Consider the following 16,415-nt stretch of genomic DNA (forward strand, 5'->3'; position numbering starts at 1 on the left):
ATATATATATATATATATAATGCACACACACATTGTCACTGCTCGAAACTTATCCGTAATACGGGCGAAAGGGATCGGAGAGAAGACCTAATATCGACCCTCGGAAGAAAACAAGATACATGTCTTTAAGGTTGGTGGTTTACAGGCGGCAGGAAAATTGCGAGGCTTCGAATGTGGAATTCATCATGCGAGTGGAACCCAACTGATAAGTAAGTCAGCAGCAGACCAAGCGGTTTGAATGCATGATTGGGGGATGACAGGCGAGGTGTATTGTCATACTGATTATCAGCGGCCAATAGCAGAAGGGTTGAGTGACCGGATTCGGGGCACTGGAAACATAGGTAGACCGGATAGGTGCGCTAGAAGAACCTGCCAACTAAATAACGCTTTCAAGTCATCCGATATGGATGACATGCAAACTTTAGTTGTTTGGCAGGCTCTTCTTAACTGAAATCCAACCTTTTACCGACCGTAGGCAACGGTCAGCTAAATAACGTCCAGCATACTGAACTTCATATTGGTTCGATGCACACTGCGACCCAGTCGCTCTTCCATTAACCACTGTTATTAAATTAATTATCGTTCAGCTGTAACACCATTTCGGTGCATAAACGCCATACCACCCACAAGAAGCATGCGGGCTGAGATATTGCTAGGCTGCCAAATTTTAGACAGAAGCAGTCGAAATGCAGAGGTTGGTTTACAAGCAACTAACTTCCGGTTAGTAAGCTCGCGCCTTACCAATAAGCAATCTCGAGCCTTATTTGTTACCCAAGCAAACCACACTTAGTCTGCACATGAACTTGCATTTGAAACCGGTGTTAGGATTCCTAGACGTTCCAAACTTGATTTTTTCCTTCATTCCGCATCCTCAGCTGGCTAAGGACAGGTGTTGTGTGAAGTATTTTATAAAACCTCTCCGGTCTGTGTCATGTGAAGCCACCTATAAGGTTGGCGAAAACTTTTGGACAACCCAGTAGCGGTTGTCCTTTTTGGAGCTCGGAGCCCGGTGCCCGAATCTTAGCCACCCTATTTCAGTCTTCGACAGTGAAGTGAACGAAATTGGCATTGGATACTCATTTGAAAAGATAAAAGATGTCTTTTATGGTAGCCGCTGCACACACACGCTGCACAAAGCCTGTCTCACATTTTGGTTTGGACTATCCTCAAGATTTCCTAGCATTTTCCTTCACATGATAATACCTAGGATGGTGACGGAAACCTCTGGAGGGGATTCAGTTGAATCTCCCATATCATCATCATCATCAACGACAGCATGACATCAGTGCTCAACACCAATGCTTCACTGCCGTACAGCCATGACTTATTTAAAAGCCTTATTGTAAAGAAAAGAATAAAGGTGGATGGGGGAGGGACTTAGTGCTAGCTTAACACAATCATTCCGAGGTGCCTACACCTCCAGACATTCACTCAGGCAATCTGGACAGAAACTGACAACAAGAACGCCACTGACATCGGTTGGCAGCCATATCTTGTAGTGTCTCTAACCAGGCACAGCGAGGATCACGCGGTCCCCATCCTGGAAGGCGAGTAGCACCGACAGCACCCAAGCGTTTCGTGATCTCCTTCATACTCCTCTGCCAGGTCATGGGTTGGCCACCTCTCTGTTTACGCCACTCCGAATTGGGCATGGAAAACAGTACTCTCTTCGGCAAACGATGGTTCGGCATGCGTAAAACATGTCCCAACCAACGCAGCTTCTGGTGCTGGACACATTCTTCAATGGAAGTACCCGTTACACAACCGAAAACACGCTTTCTAACTACCTCGTTACGGATTCGCTGACACCAACCCAAACGAGTTATGGTTCTGAGACAACGATTGTCGAAAACCTGAAGACGTCTCAGGTCCGCTGCTCGAATAGGCCAAGTCTCACAGCCATACAACAAAACAGCCCGTACTGTAGCTTGATACACACGTCCCTTCAGATTCAGAGATAAACCATTCTGACGCCATAGGTGTCGCAAGTTAGCAAACGCGGCCCGAGCCTCGCAGATTCGTGCATTCACCTCATCTGTCACACTGCAATCAGAACTAATACAACTTCCAAGGTACGTAAAACGCTCCACAACTTCCAGTACCTCTCCCTGGATTGTAAGGGGCGTGGCGGAAGCCTGGAAGAAGACAGAATATGAACCCACAGAATAAAAAGGAACAATCACACAAAAATATGTCATCGATGAGATCTGTCTTTTAGGATGAGACCTATGTGATTCACCATTTACCAGGTGTTCACATTGACAATTACTACCCAGATCGTCTGGGTGCGCTACCTAACACGCGATTTCTCTAGTTCACCCATCCTTCCTTTAATATTGGACTCTGAAAAATTTAACACGACTGTTTGGTCGTGCATTACCAGTGCTCCAGTCTGGTGAAACTGTAAACATGTACAGCTTTGCTGAGTTATGTCATATACCTTAATAGATGTTTGAAGCCATTTCAGAGAAAAAGAGGTTGTTTCGTAAATAAATGCGAATGAAAACCACAATGAATTACGAACATGCACCCAGCAAGCTCACCCGAGCAGAAGACAACTGACATCTCTTCGAATGCATAGCACGGAGCGAGATAACGGAAGCTCCTTCATTGAATGAATTTACTTTAATGCATGAATGTCTTCACAAGGGAGACGAGAGACTGACAAGGCTACGGCCTTCAGTGCCCGGTTATCATTCCACTGTCGTGCTCAGCCTTGGCAGGGGGCGAGATGGCTTAGTGGTAAGATCGCCAATTTACTGACCAGAAAGCTAGTAGTGCAGAAGAGTCCTGCAAAACATTCGAACGTTTTCGTAGAATTTATTGGTTTATGAGACTGTGCGCGATAATAAGCTAGGTTTTTCAAATCCCATAGGGTGTGACAAGTATTATCAATACTTCACGGTACTATTGGGGGTGGCTAACAATATATTTCGGCCCTTTAAATGTGACACTCTTTCGGTGCCTAGCTGCCACGCCATCCAAAGAAATCTCGAGAACCGAGGTACTCTGAAGTTGTCCAAGCCTAGACAGGAGCGGCCGGAATTCCGAGATTGGATCAAAACCACGGACCTTACGGTCCTTAGGTTCCCACCCTAACCACTGAGCTACCTTGAATTCGGCTAGTTCGGCAAGCTAGACTTAGAACATCTCTATCGTTGGGACAGAAACATAGTGTTCAGTTCAACTCGGTTTGTAGGCTATAACCAACTTACCAAAGATATGCTGGTACCAGCCACTACAGTTTCAGGCACCGGAAAGTAGGGCAGCCTGGAAGATTGGGCCATTCATTGGAGGCAGTGGTAGGATAAGTCAGTACGGGGAAGTGGGCAGCTACACGATGAAGGCAATAGTTTTGATGCACGAGCACCACGGACTGCGCGAGTCAGCCATGGCTTCCAGTGTCACTAACCATCAGTGCGTCCCACAAATTTATCCAGATGCACATCCGAGTTGATAAAAACCTAAGACACGGATGCCCATGTCACTCTAATCCCGCGTTAACAGCGGACCAAGGGGGTTTGCAAAGGAGTCTAAGATAAACCCCACTGGACCCTACTCGCGCTTCCAGGTATGGAATCTAACCGCAGGTGCGGATCAGGCACGCACCTAAAATTCTCAGTCCTCAGCGCTATAGCAACACTATCAGGGACGCTATCCTGCAAATTAGCTACCGTGGAAGCCAGACAGAACAACATGACATCTCTCGTAACCTGTGCACTCATACCTGCGAATTATCGTCGTCCTTATCTGAGTGAAGAGCGAACCCACAATCCCAAGGCTTCGCTATCTCCGAAAGAATAATCAAGTTCAGGTGAGTTCGGCCCTATTCGATCTAAAGCTGTCACTTTGCACGTTGATCGGAGTTGAGCGCTGCTATGGTCCCGCGAACTACTGCGCTTGGAACTTTGTTCCACAAGCTATAACCAACAGGAAGACATGAAATACTAGATGCGCACTAACTTAACTCAGGTGGTCTCATGATACCTTCGAACAGCGCGGCAGCCAAGCACTCAAAGTGATCACATCACCATCAGTTATCGATGGCGTGGATCAATAAGTGACTGCCGTTCGTTTGGGAATACTTAAGCGGATTTCGGTCATGCGCTCGCCCGAATTCGCCTCTCTCTTCTTTCACCAGGTCCGCGTAAGAAACGAACAAATTGCCTAGCAGTTTAGAGGGTGGAGGATACGGAAGTTAGATGAATGTATTTGACTCATCTTCTGGGATCTCCTTCAAACGCTCCACTGGCGAATGTGAATGCGTGATAGAACGAAACCGCCAAACCCTTGCATAAACCGGAAGTTTTGTCTGTGCCACGGCGTTACCAGGTTCGCTAAATCATTGGATTTCAAACAGAACAGCACTGCTTGAATAACTGAGAAACGTCCCCGCTGGCCACAAACATAATTGAGCCCGACGAACTATCGAACACCTCAAAATTGGCATGCGTACCGACCATGAAACCTGGTGGAAATCGAGGAGGCGCACAAAGCCGGGGATCACAGAGTACTTCGGGGCACAGCCGGTACCCTATAAAGGCCTGTGAGCGAAAATATCAAGGGTCAGTGGCGCTACCATCCGCAATGAAAAAGGATGCTTGGTAGAGCACTTTGAACAAAAGTTCTCGTGGCTACCTGCTACTGACAATTCTCGTTCTCAAAAAAGGCCCATAGTAGGTGTGGTAATCGCAGAGAATCAGCTTCACACCAGTTGTAACGAGGCTCTTGGGATAAATTGTATTCTGTCGCTTTATGGTTGGCTGGAGTGTTACTCAATCCAACCACCCATAAAAAAATTTTAATTTGCAAATGGTGTTGAAATCCAAACTCGAGTCTCCAGTTTGTTTACCAATTAATTGTGGCTCGGTACAAACTCTTGCCAGAAGTAATCAGTTCCGAAATTTTTCAAGTACCACTGACGGTTGGCTGGAGTGTTACTCAATCCAACCATCAGGCCTAATGCCTACCGATCCGTTTGTTGCATCGATTACTTCATCCACGCTCAGCTGAGTTACATTTGGTAACCCTGTCGTATTGAGTTAATAATTCAGCTGTATTAAAATCTGACTGCAAATACAAGTGGTCTCCCATTTCCCACCCACTCAACATAAGTTGCAACGAGGATTTTCGTAAAATTCCGTGACAAGCGCAACGCTTTTCAGCATGGACTGAATCTACTTGCAAGATGAAACTACAACTAGCAATGCTGCCGGGTAACCATTAACTACTGATTCGTTATGTGTCAGTTACTAATGCGACCAATGCGGCGTATACAGATGAACAAGGCATCCCAAACGGAGCAGAGGTGTCCCTCATAAATTCTTGAACCTCATTAAGGCGCTGTATGCCAACACCCGCGGTCGTGTAAAGGTCTACGGGAAGCTTTCTCCTGAGTTCACCACATCAAATGGCGTCCGACAGGGTTGTCCTCTTTCACCTTTCCTCTTTAACTTCGTCATTGATACGATCATGGAAGACTCACTACCAGCCTCTAATGCCTGTGGGGTCGAGGTGCTCCCTGGGCCTCCGCTCACAGACATCGAGTACGCAGACGACATAGCTCTTCTAGGATCTGACCCAGTGGCTTTGCAAACAATACTAAATAATCTAAGTAATTCTGCCTCGCGGTTTGGTATGCGCTTCACACCAGCAAAGTGTAAAGTGCTACTGCAAGACTGGGTGGGCTCGAACCCTAGTCTCATGCTTGCGGACGAACCGATTGAGGTAGTAGACAAATTTGTTTACCTGGGCAGCTGTATCAGTCCCGGTGGTCTCGCGAAAGATGATATTTCCATCCGTATTGGGAAGGCCAGAGCAGCTTTTGCGAACCTACGTCACCTGTGGCGTAGGCGTGACATCAGTTTCTCTGTCAAGGGTCGAGTTTACAATGCTGCGGTGCGCTCCATATTACTATATGGATCAGAAACCTGGCCGCTGCGCGCCGAGGACGTCAAAAGACTTTCAGTGTTTGACCATCGATGTCTTCGGAGCATTGCCCGAATCTGGTGGGAACACCGGATCAGCAATTCTGAAGTACGTCGAATGGTATTCGGGAGAAATAACTCACCCTCGATAGATGAATTGATCACACTGCACAGGTTGCGTTGGCTTGGCCACGTGCTGCGTATGCCAGTCGACCGACTTCCTCGAAGGGCTCTTTTCGCCCAACCATGTGAAGGGTGGAAGAGAGCCAGAGGCGGTCAAACAATGACTTGGCAGCGAAGTATGAAGGCCATTACCAGCAAACTCAGCTGCGCTGGTCACTGCCGTCTTCCTGGATGGGGACCCCGAGACGGGCCACATCAATGGCTAGAGACATTATCAGACATGGCCCAGTCGCGCCCTCAGTGGCGCTCGTGCATCCAAGCTATTGCCTTCAATGCCTAGCTCCTTTTCCCCCCCCCCCCCCCCCGCTTGACAACCCACTGACAGTGCTGGATTTATGTACCAATTTACCAGCTCGCGCGTGCAATGCGCAGCTACCTACTCCCTCCCCCCCAAATCATCGGTGAACGAAACTCTGGCAGCTACAACCAGTGTACGACCAGTACGCGGTTCTTACAGCTGACAATGATGATGATGATGATCACATGTATATGGACTGGCGACCTATTGTGGATGGTTTTAGAGGAGCCCTACTGATGTGATCCAACACATTAAAAGTTATCGGCTAACTGTCTTACCTGTACGATCACCTCTTCGATTTGACCACAATCTATGGCCTCTTCGAGCTTGTTAATATCTTGAATCTACCATGGGAGCGAATTGAGAAACAAGAAACAACAAACCGTCGAGACTGCCTGAAGTCGAGACTGGACAACAGCGGTTGTGTGTTTCCGATAGGCGGCTTCTTCGGGCATCAGAGCCACGACCTTAAGGATACGATTATAGAGTGCTTTGAGTATCTAAAGTGACAGTCAGATATAGTTTGAAAACAGACTGCATGTGGATTCTTTGACACTGCCAATCCAGTTAGCTGTGTGCTCTAGTTGATGGGAAGGGATTGAAAGAGCAGCAAAACCGATTACCTTCTTGAATGCCTGCATTTCATGCTAGCTGAAAAAGGTGAAAAATACTCGCCGTAAAACCACAAACACAGAACTGTGAACTGCAGACAAAGCACGTTCCAAGTGATAATTTTCCTGGATCAATATAACACATACTGAGACCACAGAAACTGAGGCAGAGACAAGTCACATCGGACACCATCTTGCGTCCAGGATGTGCAATACCAATTACGACAAGTTTGTCTGAAGCGAATGTGGGCCCACCGACAGTTCATGCCCAAGATGATCTGGACGTAGCTTGTCCAGAAGGACCAAATCTATACGATAGGAAATGGTTATTTACGCTAGTATACAGTGTCTGCTTCTGAAATCCCATTCAACTGCAGTCCAAAATAGGAGACGTACAGGGTCTTAAACTCTACGGATGCTTTTTAAACCCTGAACCATCCATGGTGGTGAAATAGTCCTAGCCGCCCAAGTGTCTGAACGCCACCAGCTCCCACTCTGGCAGACGGAATTGAAAAGTACGGCTAAGACCTTTGGTAAGGGTTGTAGAAGTTCTTTGCCACGTCAGTTCACTAAGTTACTGCTTTCTTCTATCCAAATTCTCAATTGACGAACGGTCTTCGCGGATGCGTGTATTTTACCAAATCATCATTCAAACGTCTATCACATTGCTCACTACACACCGTGCGATGTACTTCAGTGTAAAAAATTAAGTGCTCCCATAACAAGTGCACAGAGCTGCAGTAATCGATGATAAAAAGACTGTCTTCAAATTTCTGCTTAGTTTCGAGTTTCACACCCCACTTCAAAGCACCGACCGTAGTGCAGTACTCTACACTTTTCTGGTAGGATATTATACTATCGCAAAAAGTTATTAAGTTTGATGGAAAACGAATGAGACCTTCGGGATCTGGCGTTCAGTCCTAACGGCAACACTCCCAGCAGAAGCGGCACAGCTAACCGAATAGGCGCATCTAGCACATGATTCTAAAACATGGAGTGGAATGTCTAGATTGGGTGGTATATCCGTCCGACCCCAAAGCAGAGCGTTGCACTTTGATGTAGAGCACAAACCAGGACTGATTGTTAGGTGAAACAAATTACTTTATGGACTTTAAACCAAGCGGCATTGCATCTCCGGGTACTTTAGGCCAGTAGGGTCTCCGACCTCCGAGGCAGCTGAGGGTTTAGGTAGTTCAGTTCGACTTTCTTTGCTACAAACCATGTACCAAAATACAGTGGTTTCAGCTGGTACGGCTTCGTTCACCAGAGATAAGGAACTTAAAAGGATCACGGCAATGTGTTAGATGCGATGAGTTGAGGGATACCATAAACGACAGAGTTAGTTGAAACTCTCATTAACATCAGTGTTATTTTCGAATCACTGTATTTCACTGTCCTTTTTTGGCAATACGATTAACTCCTCCGGTACTGAACCCACAGAGAATAAAGTTGTCACTGTTGATGAGATTCTAGTGCCTGTTATCGGAACTCAACTGAGGCGGTTTCCCAGGCTACCGTCGATTCACTCAATGTTGCACACCCACCACACACCAGCGAAACTTGCTTGTAATAAACCCGAAAGAGACCTTGGCCGTTGATGTCACCCGTAGTACCTCAAAATTATCGCCAAAAACTAGCAGCGCCATCATTGGTGATTCGGGTGTAATCGCAGGCGGAGCTCTTCGGTAGCGCCTCAAAGGCTTCGCATCCGTGCGACCGTTATGGATATTTCTAGTGCTCAATCGGGAGACAATTTCATACCTCGGGAGATACAACTGGAATACGTATCGCCGTTTGCACATGACATCTCCGGCTTCGATAATCCCACCGTAGATAGATTGTCATGCATCAATGACAGAAGTGATCAACCACAAATTGGATTGGTGCAGATGGCAATATTACAACGTGATGCGTCCCTGTATATGGAGCCCATAGCACGCCAGAAAAACGAGTGCCCCTCGCACTGTCACGTTCAGTGGTTCCAGGCAGTGTCCAGTGAAGTGTTTGACGTTCTGCACATGACACAACCCATGCATCTACTCGGTTAGTTATACGAAACTTCCCGACATCAAACATCAACAGAGATCTCCACAAATGGACCCGCAGTTGCCTTGTCCATGCACGCTCTCATCATCATCAGCAGCAGCAGTAGCAGGTGTAACAGCAGCGTACTTGTCGTCCAGTTGTTACAGCTGCCACAATTTCGTTCACCGATGAGTTTGGGGAAGAGGGAGGTAGCTGTGCATTGGGGCGGTAGCTGATATAATTGACCTATCGTGGGTGAGCAATTTCTTCCGAAAACCATTCAACGTACTCCAGCATTACTGATCCGGTGTTCCCATCAGAGGGGAAGAGGGAGCTGTGCATTGGGGCGGTAGCTGATATAATTGACCTATCGTGGGTGAGCAATTTCTTCCGAAAACCATTCAACGTACTCCAGCATTACTGATCCGGTGTTCCCATCAGATTCGGGCAATGCTCCGAAGACATCGACGGCCAAACACTGGAAGTCTTTTGACGTCCTTACTGCGCAGCGGCCAAGTTTGGTCAGTATAATAACACGGAGTGCACCGCAGTATTGTAAACTCGACCCTTGGTGGATAAATTTATATCACGCGTACGCCATAGGTGATGCAGGTTCACGAAAGCTGATCTGACATTCCCTATCCGGATGGAAATAGCATCTTTCGACAGACCGTCGGGGCCATGGTGGTCTTCACACAGCGTCCCCACTGTTGACACGCCTCATGCTGCAGGCGCTTCCTCTTCACTCCATATCGCACCCGCAAGCTTTTTTTCACTTATCGCTTCACTGACCGTTTAAAAAACTAATAAAGACTGTTCAGCTGCAACATCTTTTCGGTCCCTAGCTGCCATGCTACCCGAGGGAAGCACGAGGGCTGGGATACTGCCAGATTGCCCAAGCCTAGACAGAAGGAGTCGAGGGGCAGAGGTCAGGTTCAAACCACGGACCTTCCGGTCAGTAAATGCGCGCTCTAATCATTTGTTCCATCTCACTGACCGTTGTTGTCATAGGGCCAGTCGATCGTATCGGTTGATATAAGGCACGGATGTTTCCGGTAGCAAAAGCTTTCTCCACCTCCCGAGCTTTCAGTGTCCACCAACGTTCTCGGACTTTCCTTCGGCTCTATACCATTTGGCGTTTGAGGGATTTGTGTGCGCCGTGGTATTCGTCGCCTTCTGTTACAGATCTTCTGGCACCAATCAGGTCTAGCAATCTCAATGATATCCATTGACCTTGTGGTCGAATCGCAGAAGTCAGATAAGCAGCATCGAACGCCACTAGCATAGCCCTTTTCACATTTTGCCATGCTTCTTCCATGTATCGCTACCAACACAGTATTGACTTATCGCAGAGAGTTGTTGAGCTAGCCTACATCGATACTTTTAGGCTATGGAAATTCTTTGACGATGGTGGATTTAAGTGTCTCTTGCTGACTTGGGGGCCCGAAAGGAAACGAATTGTCCAGCGTGCACGAACCATAGTGTCATCAGAATCAAGGTGTGTACCCCAGGAGAAATGGTACTCTTAGTATGTGACTCCTTACCGGTGGCTGACGGCCACGTGATCCAACTGGGAGCACGGTTGACCTGCAGCTAGTGGCCGTCAGGTTACGCGATTTGAACAAATATGCCGGAAGTTCGTACTGGTCAGAAGCAGTGCAGGGTTAGCAAACAACTGGAGGGGTCACTCTCCGTTGTCTGTGAGACGACCCACGAGCTCAGACGAGCAACTTGGTCATTCACCTCGTCCACAAGGATCACAGTGTCAAGGCTCCTTGCTTGATGAGTGAGCCCTGAGAACTTTCGAGTAAAAGTAACCTCCTCAGCGTCAGAACTGCAGTTCTTTGGGGAATAAGCCGACACTACACACCGACACAGTTTTTACGTCGAAAAGCAGTAAGCTTGATTGAGTTGGATAACCGGACGGCGCAAAGACGACTCTTCACTGGGATTTAATCCAGCAAAACGTGTTCACCTTTAAGGTTGAATGCAACTCCCACGACATATGCTTTAGGAGACATCACTTCTCCACCATCGGACACACGGAGAGGAATGTGACAGAGTTGAGATCGTCCTTGATGTTCTGAAATGGAGAAACACGCGTATTTCGCAGACACAGCATACATCAATTTTAAGAGAGTACGAAGTTTCATCCAGCACCACCTGTTTTCCAATTTGACACTAATTACGGACTTTAGAAATCCTTATGTAGGGAGGTTCTCGTGGATTAAGCAGGGTGCTAAAGCAATGTGCGTAAAGCACATTGGTGAGATAATCGACAATCAAATGACCCAGCAACGTTTGCTTGCGTGGTGGACATGAGTTGGAGAGGAACATCGATGGAGAAAGGACTGTGTGGGCAAATGATACATTCCGGCTGCTCAGGCCGAGGAAGGGTTGAGGTAGCCCAACTCGAGCATTTGAGTCAAACGTCCAGCCAACAAGGCAGTGAGATGATGTAGGGCTTTGTTTAGGGACCCTTACCTTATCCTGACTCAAAAGTCTGACTCGCGAGTCAGTGGGCAGTATAGTTTTCTTTATGGGCACTTCCCGGATCCGATGACTTGACAGTTTGAACTGCGAGGCTGTGAGGTTTCGGCCCAACCCGAGGGCACAAGAAGTAAGACATTACTGTCTCACTGCTGGTGCGGTTGCGCACAGCAGGTGCCTCTTAAGCAGTACCGCTTTTAAAAGTATTACGATTGTATTGAATGATTCAATTGCAGTATGCGGCCTTTAAGGCCGAATCTTACTAACCCATTCAACGTCGGGGGAAGGTAGCGTAGCTGCTGCTATGAATATGGACATGCCGGTAGTCTGGGAAAACATTTTACAACATTGACACTCCTAAAGCAGGGACAACACGAATTTACCCCCAGATCGCCTCGTAGCACGATTGCTTGCAGTTCGGGGTCTCGCTACTCTCGGTCTGACTACCCTCCTTTGGCCTTCCTGGAAAGGTTGCACCTTGTGGAATGAAGCTCCAGCCAATGTAGCCACCAGGATCATGGCGGCATGCAAGCCCGACCACCACTTCAAAGTGGCAGCTTTCAGTGAACACTTCGAAACCAATCGACTTAAGGCTTGTCCTATGGGCGCGTCCGAAAGATCCAGTTCAGCGTTGGGAAGCCACATCGTTTTGAATGCATCCGCTTCCGGTGTCTTTCAAGTCAATCAGTTGCAGCACCCGTTCGATGACCAACTGCCATTCTACCACAAGGAAGCACGAGAGCTGGGATACTACCAGGGGGAAGAGGGGAAGGCAGAGGATGGGTTCGAACCACAGACCAGCTGGTCAGTAAATTCGCGCTCTAAAAACTGCGTCATCTCACTTCCGAATGAGTTCGCCTACCTATCCGCATGCTTTCATCGCTCTATAAGTATGCGAAATACAATCTCAAGCTCTAAAGTTCCGGCTGAGGTCGTAGTTAAACAATTCATTGAGCCTCAGCATTAATCTGGTGGGGAACCAGCAGTCATGGAAAAATTTAACTCCTCCATCGGACTTGGACCAGTATGGTGCTTCTCTTGCTTTCTGGTCCCGAAATCTCATCACAATGCACTATCATCCACGCTGACGGTCACGTATAGCACAAAAGTATGATTAGGTAAGATGAAGGTAACGGAAAGCTCCGGATTTTAATAGGTTACTGGGTATAGAAATTCTCGGGTATGTACTTACGTTCACTTCTAAATATGTGGAAACTAAAATGCGGAGTTACCACCAACCTCATATTGGAGAAAGTTACGCAGGCATCCATAAGAAGGTTGAGTGAGGTCAGCGAGGCCAATGAAGGGCATTTTAGTGAATGGTAGGTCAACTTAGGTACTCGACACATGTATGAGTTGTTGAACTGTGCATATCCCAAGAAAGTTATGATGATATTCCCCAAATATACCCATAGGTTGTTTTTGGATGTCTTTTCGCTGTTGCAGCGAAGAAGACCGTCCATGAGTGGCGCGCCGTAATTCCTAAGCGGCTAGATTGCGAGTTCGGCGACGTGCGTAGCTCCGTTCAGTTGCGTTGTGTTGCTGCGTTGTTTTCCTATATGTTGGTACGTTAGCGTGTGTGGGTGCCAGCACATGACTTGTCGCTACACGTACCAGACGGTAGACAGTCAGTGTTAATTGAGTCACCATTGTGTGTCATGATTTGTAAGTGTAGGAAAAAAGGCGAGTCCCGTGATCTAGCGAGCGACTGTGAGCTGTGTGGTCAAGTGTCTCACGATTGCGTAGCGTGGTTTGTGAGTGTGAAGAAAAAGACAGTTATCGTGATCCAGTGAGCGGAGGTGAGTTGTGCAGTCATGTATGTGGGTGAAGGGATTATCATATATTCAGGTCCTCTTAACTGGCAGCAGAGTTCTCTATTAAAAAGTGAAAAATAGCAGGCTTCCTGCTATTTAAGGCTGAGAATATTATTACACCACAATCCTAGATCAAGAAGCTCACAAATCGCAGTTGAAAATGTTCAATGAGACTTCCGTTGCTCGCGCAATGCAGGAATGAGAAGCTAGATGACTGGCTCGATTAACAGGTGACTAGAGGGCCAGGATGCCCGGTTAACTGATGAGATGTAATCCGCGTCGACAATAGCGGACAGCTAAATGAACGTAGCTCACGTACATTTATATCATTCCGAGCACATGGGCAGAGAAATGCTACATTTCACCGCAAATGTTTTCCCACACAACTGTGTATATAAAATCTCGCATGCCGAATAAGGATCGGCTCAGAAATGAACCCGACGCGGAAAGCTTGCATGGGAGCCTTGATCTTGTGTACTAAGCCTTAGGCTCATGAAAATCCGGGCTATTGGACTGACCTTCGGCGTGCACTTTTGGGTTTGGGTTTTGGGCAACCCCTGTCTGGAGGGCATGCGATTCACTCACAAATCAGCGGTTGATTGGCTAGCTCCCTACAAGCTGGAAAACCCGCGCATTTAAACAGGTTTGTCTACTAGACAAGCAGTTGATCGCGACCACATGTATGGTATTTTCTCCAAAACCGTAGGGTCAGAGGAAAACTGTTGCCTTTACAATGTTCTGCTTCTCTGTACGTATGCTCAAACAAATGCCACCAAAGCTTGACTTTCTTTTGTTTTAATATATTTGGTTAACTTCCCTTCATAATTTCTGGCGCGTATTTAATTTCACGATTGCTGTGCTATGATTCAGAAAGCTGTTTTCTTGGTTCTTTTTTTGAAAAACTGGCCGCTGTCCGGTTCTCATTCTTCATGGCATTTTAGACGTTCAATTAATGCGTGCACAATAATTGCGTGGCATTTTGCACGCAGCGGATAAAATGTACGAACGCTGTGTTTACTCACAATTGAGTATATTAACGATGTAACAGGTGACCTCTGGTACCAAGCAGAAGTCGAGGCAGTAGAAGAAGATTATAAGATGCTTACACCTCCCAGTGACAAGAGCAGGCGAGGCACAGAAACCCTTCAGCGGCTACCTCTTATCATCTCGGACATGATCACAGGGTGACTAAGTGTTCGTACGCCAGAGTTTCTGTTGACTAACGGCTAACCGAAAAAGAATTCCACATCTGCGGTGCCCAGCTGAACCATGGGATGCCGTCATGTGAATTGCAGCTGTTTGTAGCGGATGAATTAGTGTAAGAATAAATTTCCGCACGTATTTCAGTATAACAGACGGACTTGAAATCCAGAATTCAGCGCAGCGCAAGAAGCAGCACGTACGTGTTCGAATTGGTGTATATGTACAGCACATGGAATATTCAAACGAGAAAATAATGTGTAGAGCAACGAATAGAGTATCAATCGATTTAATCACATCCGCCACACCTTGAATGAGTGTGTGAACATTAATAGTCTAGTGGTGGTCTTGATCGCAATCTTTCGCGCCTTCTTCGAATGGAAACTTCAGCTTCTTCACAGGTAGTGTGCTCTTCAGAGATAGCGTTTTGTTTGGACACTATAAGATCATCTACAAAGGACTCGTCAGTATTTGAGTCGGCAGGAACGTCGTTGCCAGGCTGATCTCTGGTGCTGAACTCAAACTGACCAATATGTCTCCGATGAGAAGAGAGGTCATCCAAATCGAGAATTGTGACCATCCGTTGGCCAGTTGATGAAATTACTGTTCCTGCAGCAGGTTGCAAATCATCACTCCTAAAAACATCGGCCGCTTTTGCATAGTCAAGAACTGTACGCAACGAACGAGATGTAAATAGAGGCGCGGGACTCGTCCCGGCAACAGAATGAACGGCATTACTATATTGCATTGGAGAATTATCAATCCCACGGGCCAATTCCGCAAAATTAGTAGGAGGGAGTGAAATAATTGGAGAGTTTATGTTCGGACAAAATTCTCAGCAGGCACATTCAACTGGGATTTTCGTAATCAGTAAACAGATGCCGATATCGAAGACCTTTTAACCATTCCTCGGGGAATTTCGCAGTGAAGTGTGTGCCGTTTTCAGTGACCAGAAAAGTTGGTACGCATTCATGACTGAATACTTTCCTCAGTGCTTGCTGTGTGAATTCGGCACCTGAAGACGTAGGTAGGAAAACTTCAAGCCAACGAGAATATGCGCCAATAACAATTAAAGCATCGTAGTTACCAAGAAAGAGACCGCAGTAGTCAGCATGAAATCGTTGAAATGCTTTGAAAGCAACTGGCAACGGATGCCACTGTGACGACTTGTTATGAATCATATGCGCACGCTTCACACACTGCTTATCAGTGTACTTGATGTCAGCATCCAGTTCTGGTCAGCAGCATGACAGGCGTGCAGGGGATTTCATTTTGTCAGCACCCAGATGACCAGAGAACAAATCTGCAAGAATAGTCGCTCGCTGAGTCGGTGGAATGACAACTCTATCCTCAAAACAAAGCAAACAAGCAGAGGTAATGGACAGGTTTTCGGGGTGACAGTAAAATCGGGAAATGGGCGTCGTTCTTGTTTCGTCCAGCCATGTCGCAGTGCTGGAAAAATGTCGATGAAACACACACGACGAACCAATTTGGGTGAATCTCTTTTAAAGCGAATTACGTGGCACGTGGTTACCAATTCCACACCCCTGGTCACAGATAGCATGATAACCCGGCGTCCGATCATGTACGTCTCCGAAGAAATCTAGCAGTTTGGTCCTATGTCTAAATCGTCCAGTGCGTCCACGGAAATGATGGACAAACAATATCAAATGGAGATATCCGTAATGGACAGATCGGCGACAGAAATGCAGTTAGCCAGAGTCGTGTACGGCTGCGATATTCCTTCGTGTTAGTTTCACATTTATAAAGCCACCAGGAGCCGTATGTCTGTCGTATTAAAGCCGGCGTACAATATCTGCGAAAACAGCCTGGATGAGATACCATACATGTGGTCGCGATCAACTGC

The 16,415-nt window shown here is 47.0% G+C and overlaps 1 protein-coding gene across 1 annotated transcript; it reads right to left on the reverse strand.

The window, feature by feature from the left end:
- Nucleotides 1-576: 576 nt before the first annotated feature.
- Nucleotides 577-10,351, reverse strand: T265_05297 (hypothetical protein; the record flags this gene model as incomplete). Its single annotated transcript, XM_009170272.1, has 10 exons — nt 577-736; nt 1,223-1,336; nt 1,432-2,135; nt 2,953-3,111; nt 5,403-5,670; nt 6,071-6,312; nt 6,687-6,752; nt 6,792-6,908; nt 9,451-9,611; nt 10,042-10,351. The coding sequence occupies 10 exons, from the start codon at nt 10,349-10,351 to the stop codon at nt 577-579; spliced, it is 2,301 nt and encodes a 766-aa protein (XP_009168536.1).
- Nucleotides 10,352-16,415: the final 6,064 nt, after the last annotated feature.

The sequence above is a fragment of the Opisthorchis viverrini genome (assembly GCF_000715545.1).
Source record: "Opisthorchis viverrini unplaced genomic scaffold opera_v5_99, whole genome shotgun sequence".
Classification (NCBI taxonomy): domain Eukaryota; kingdom Metazoa; phylum Platyhelminthes; class Trematoda; order Opisthorchiida; family Opisthorchiidae; genus Opisthorchis; species Opisthorchis viverrini.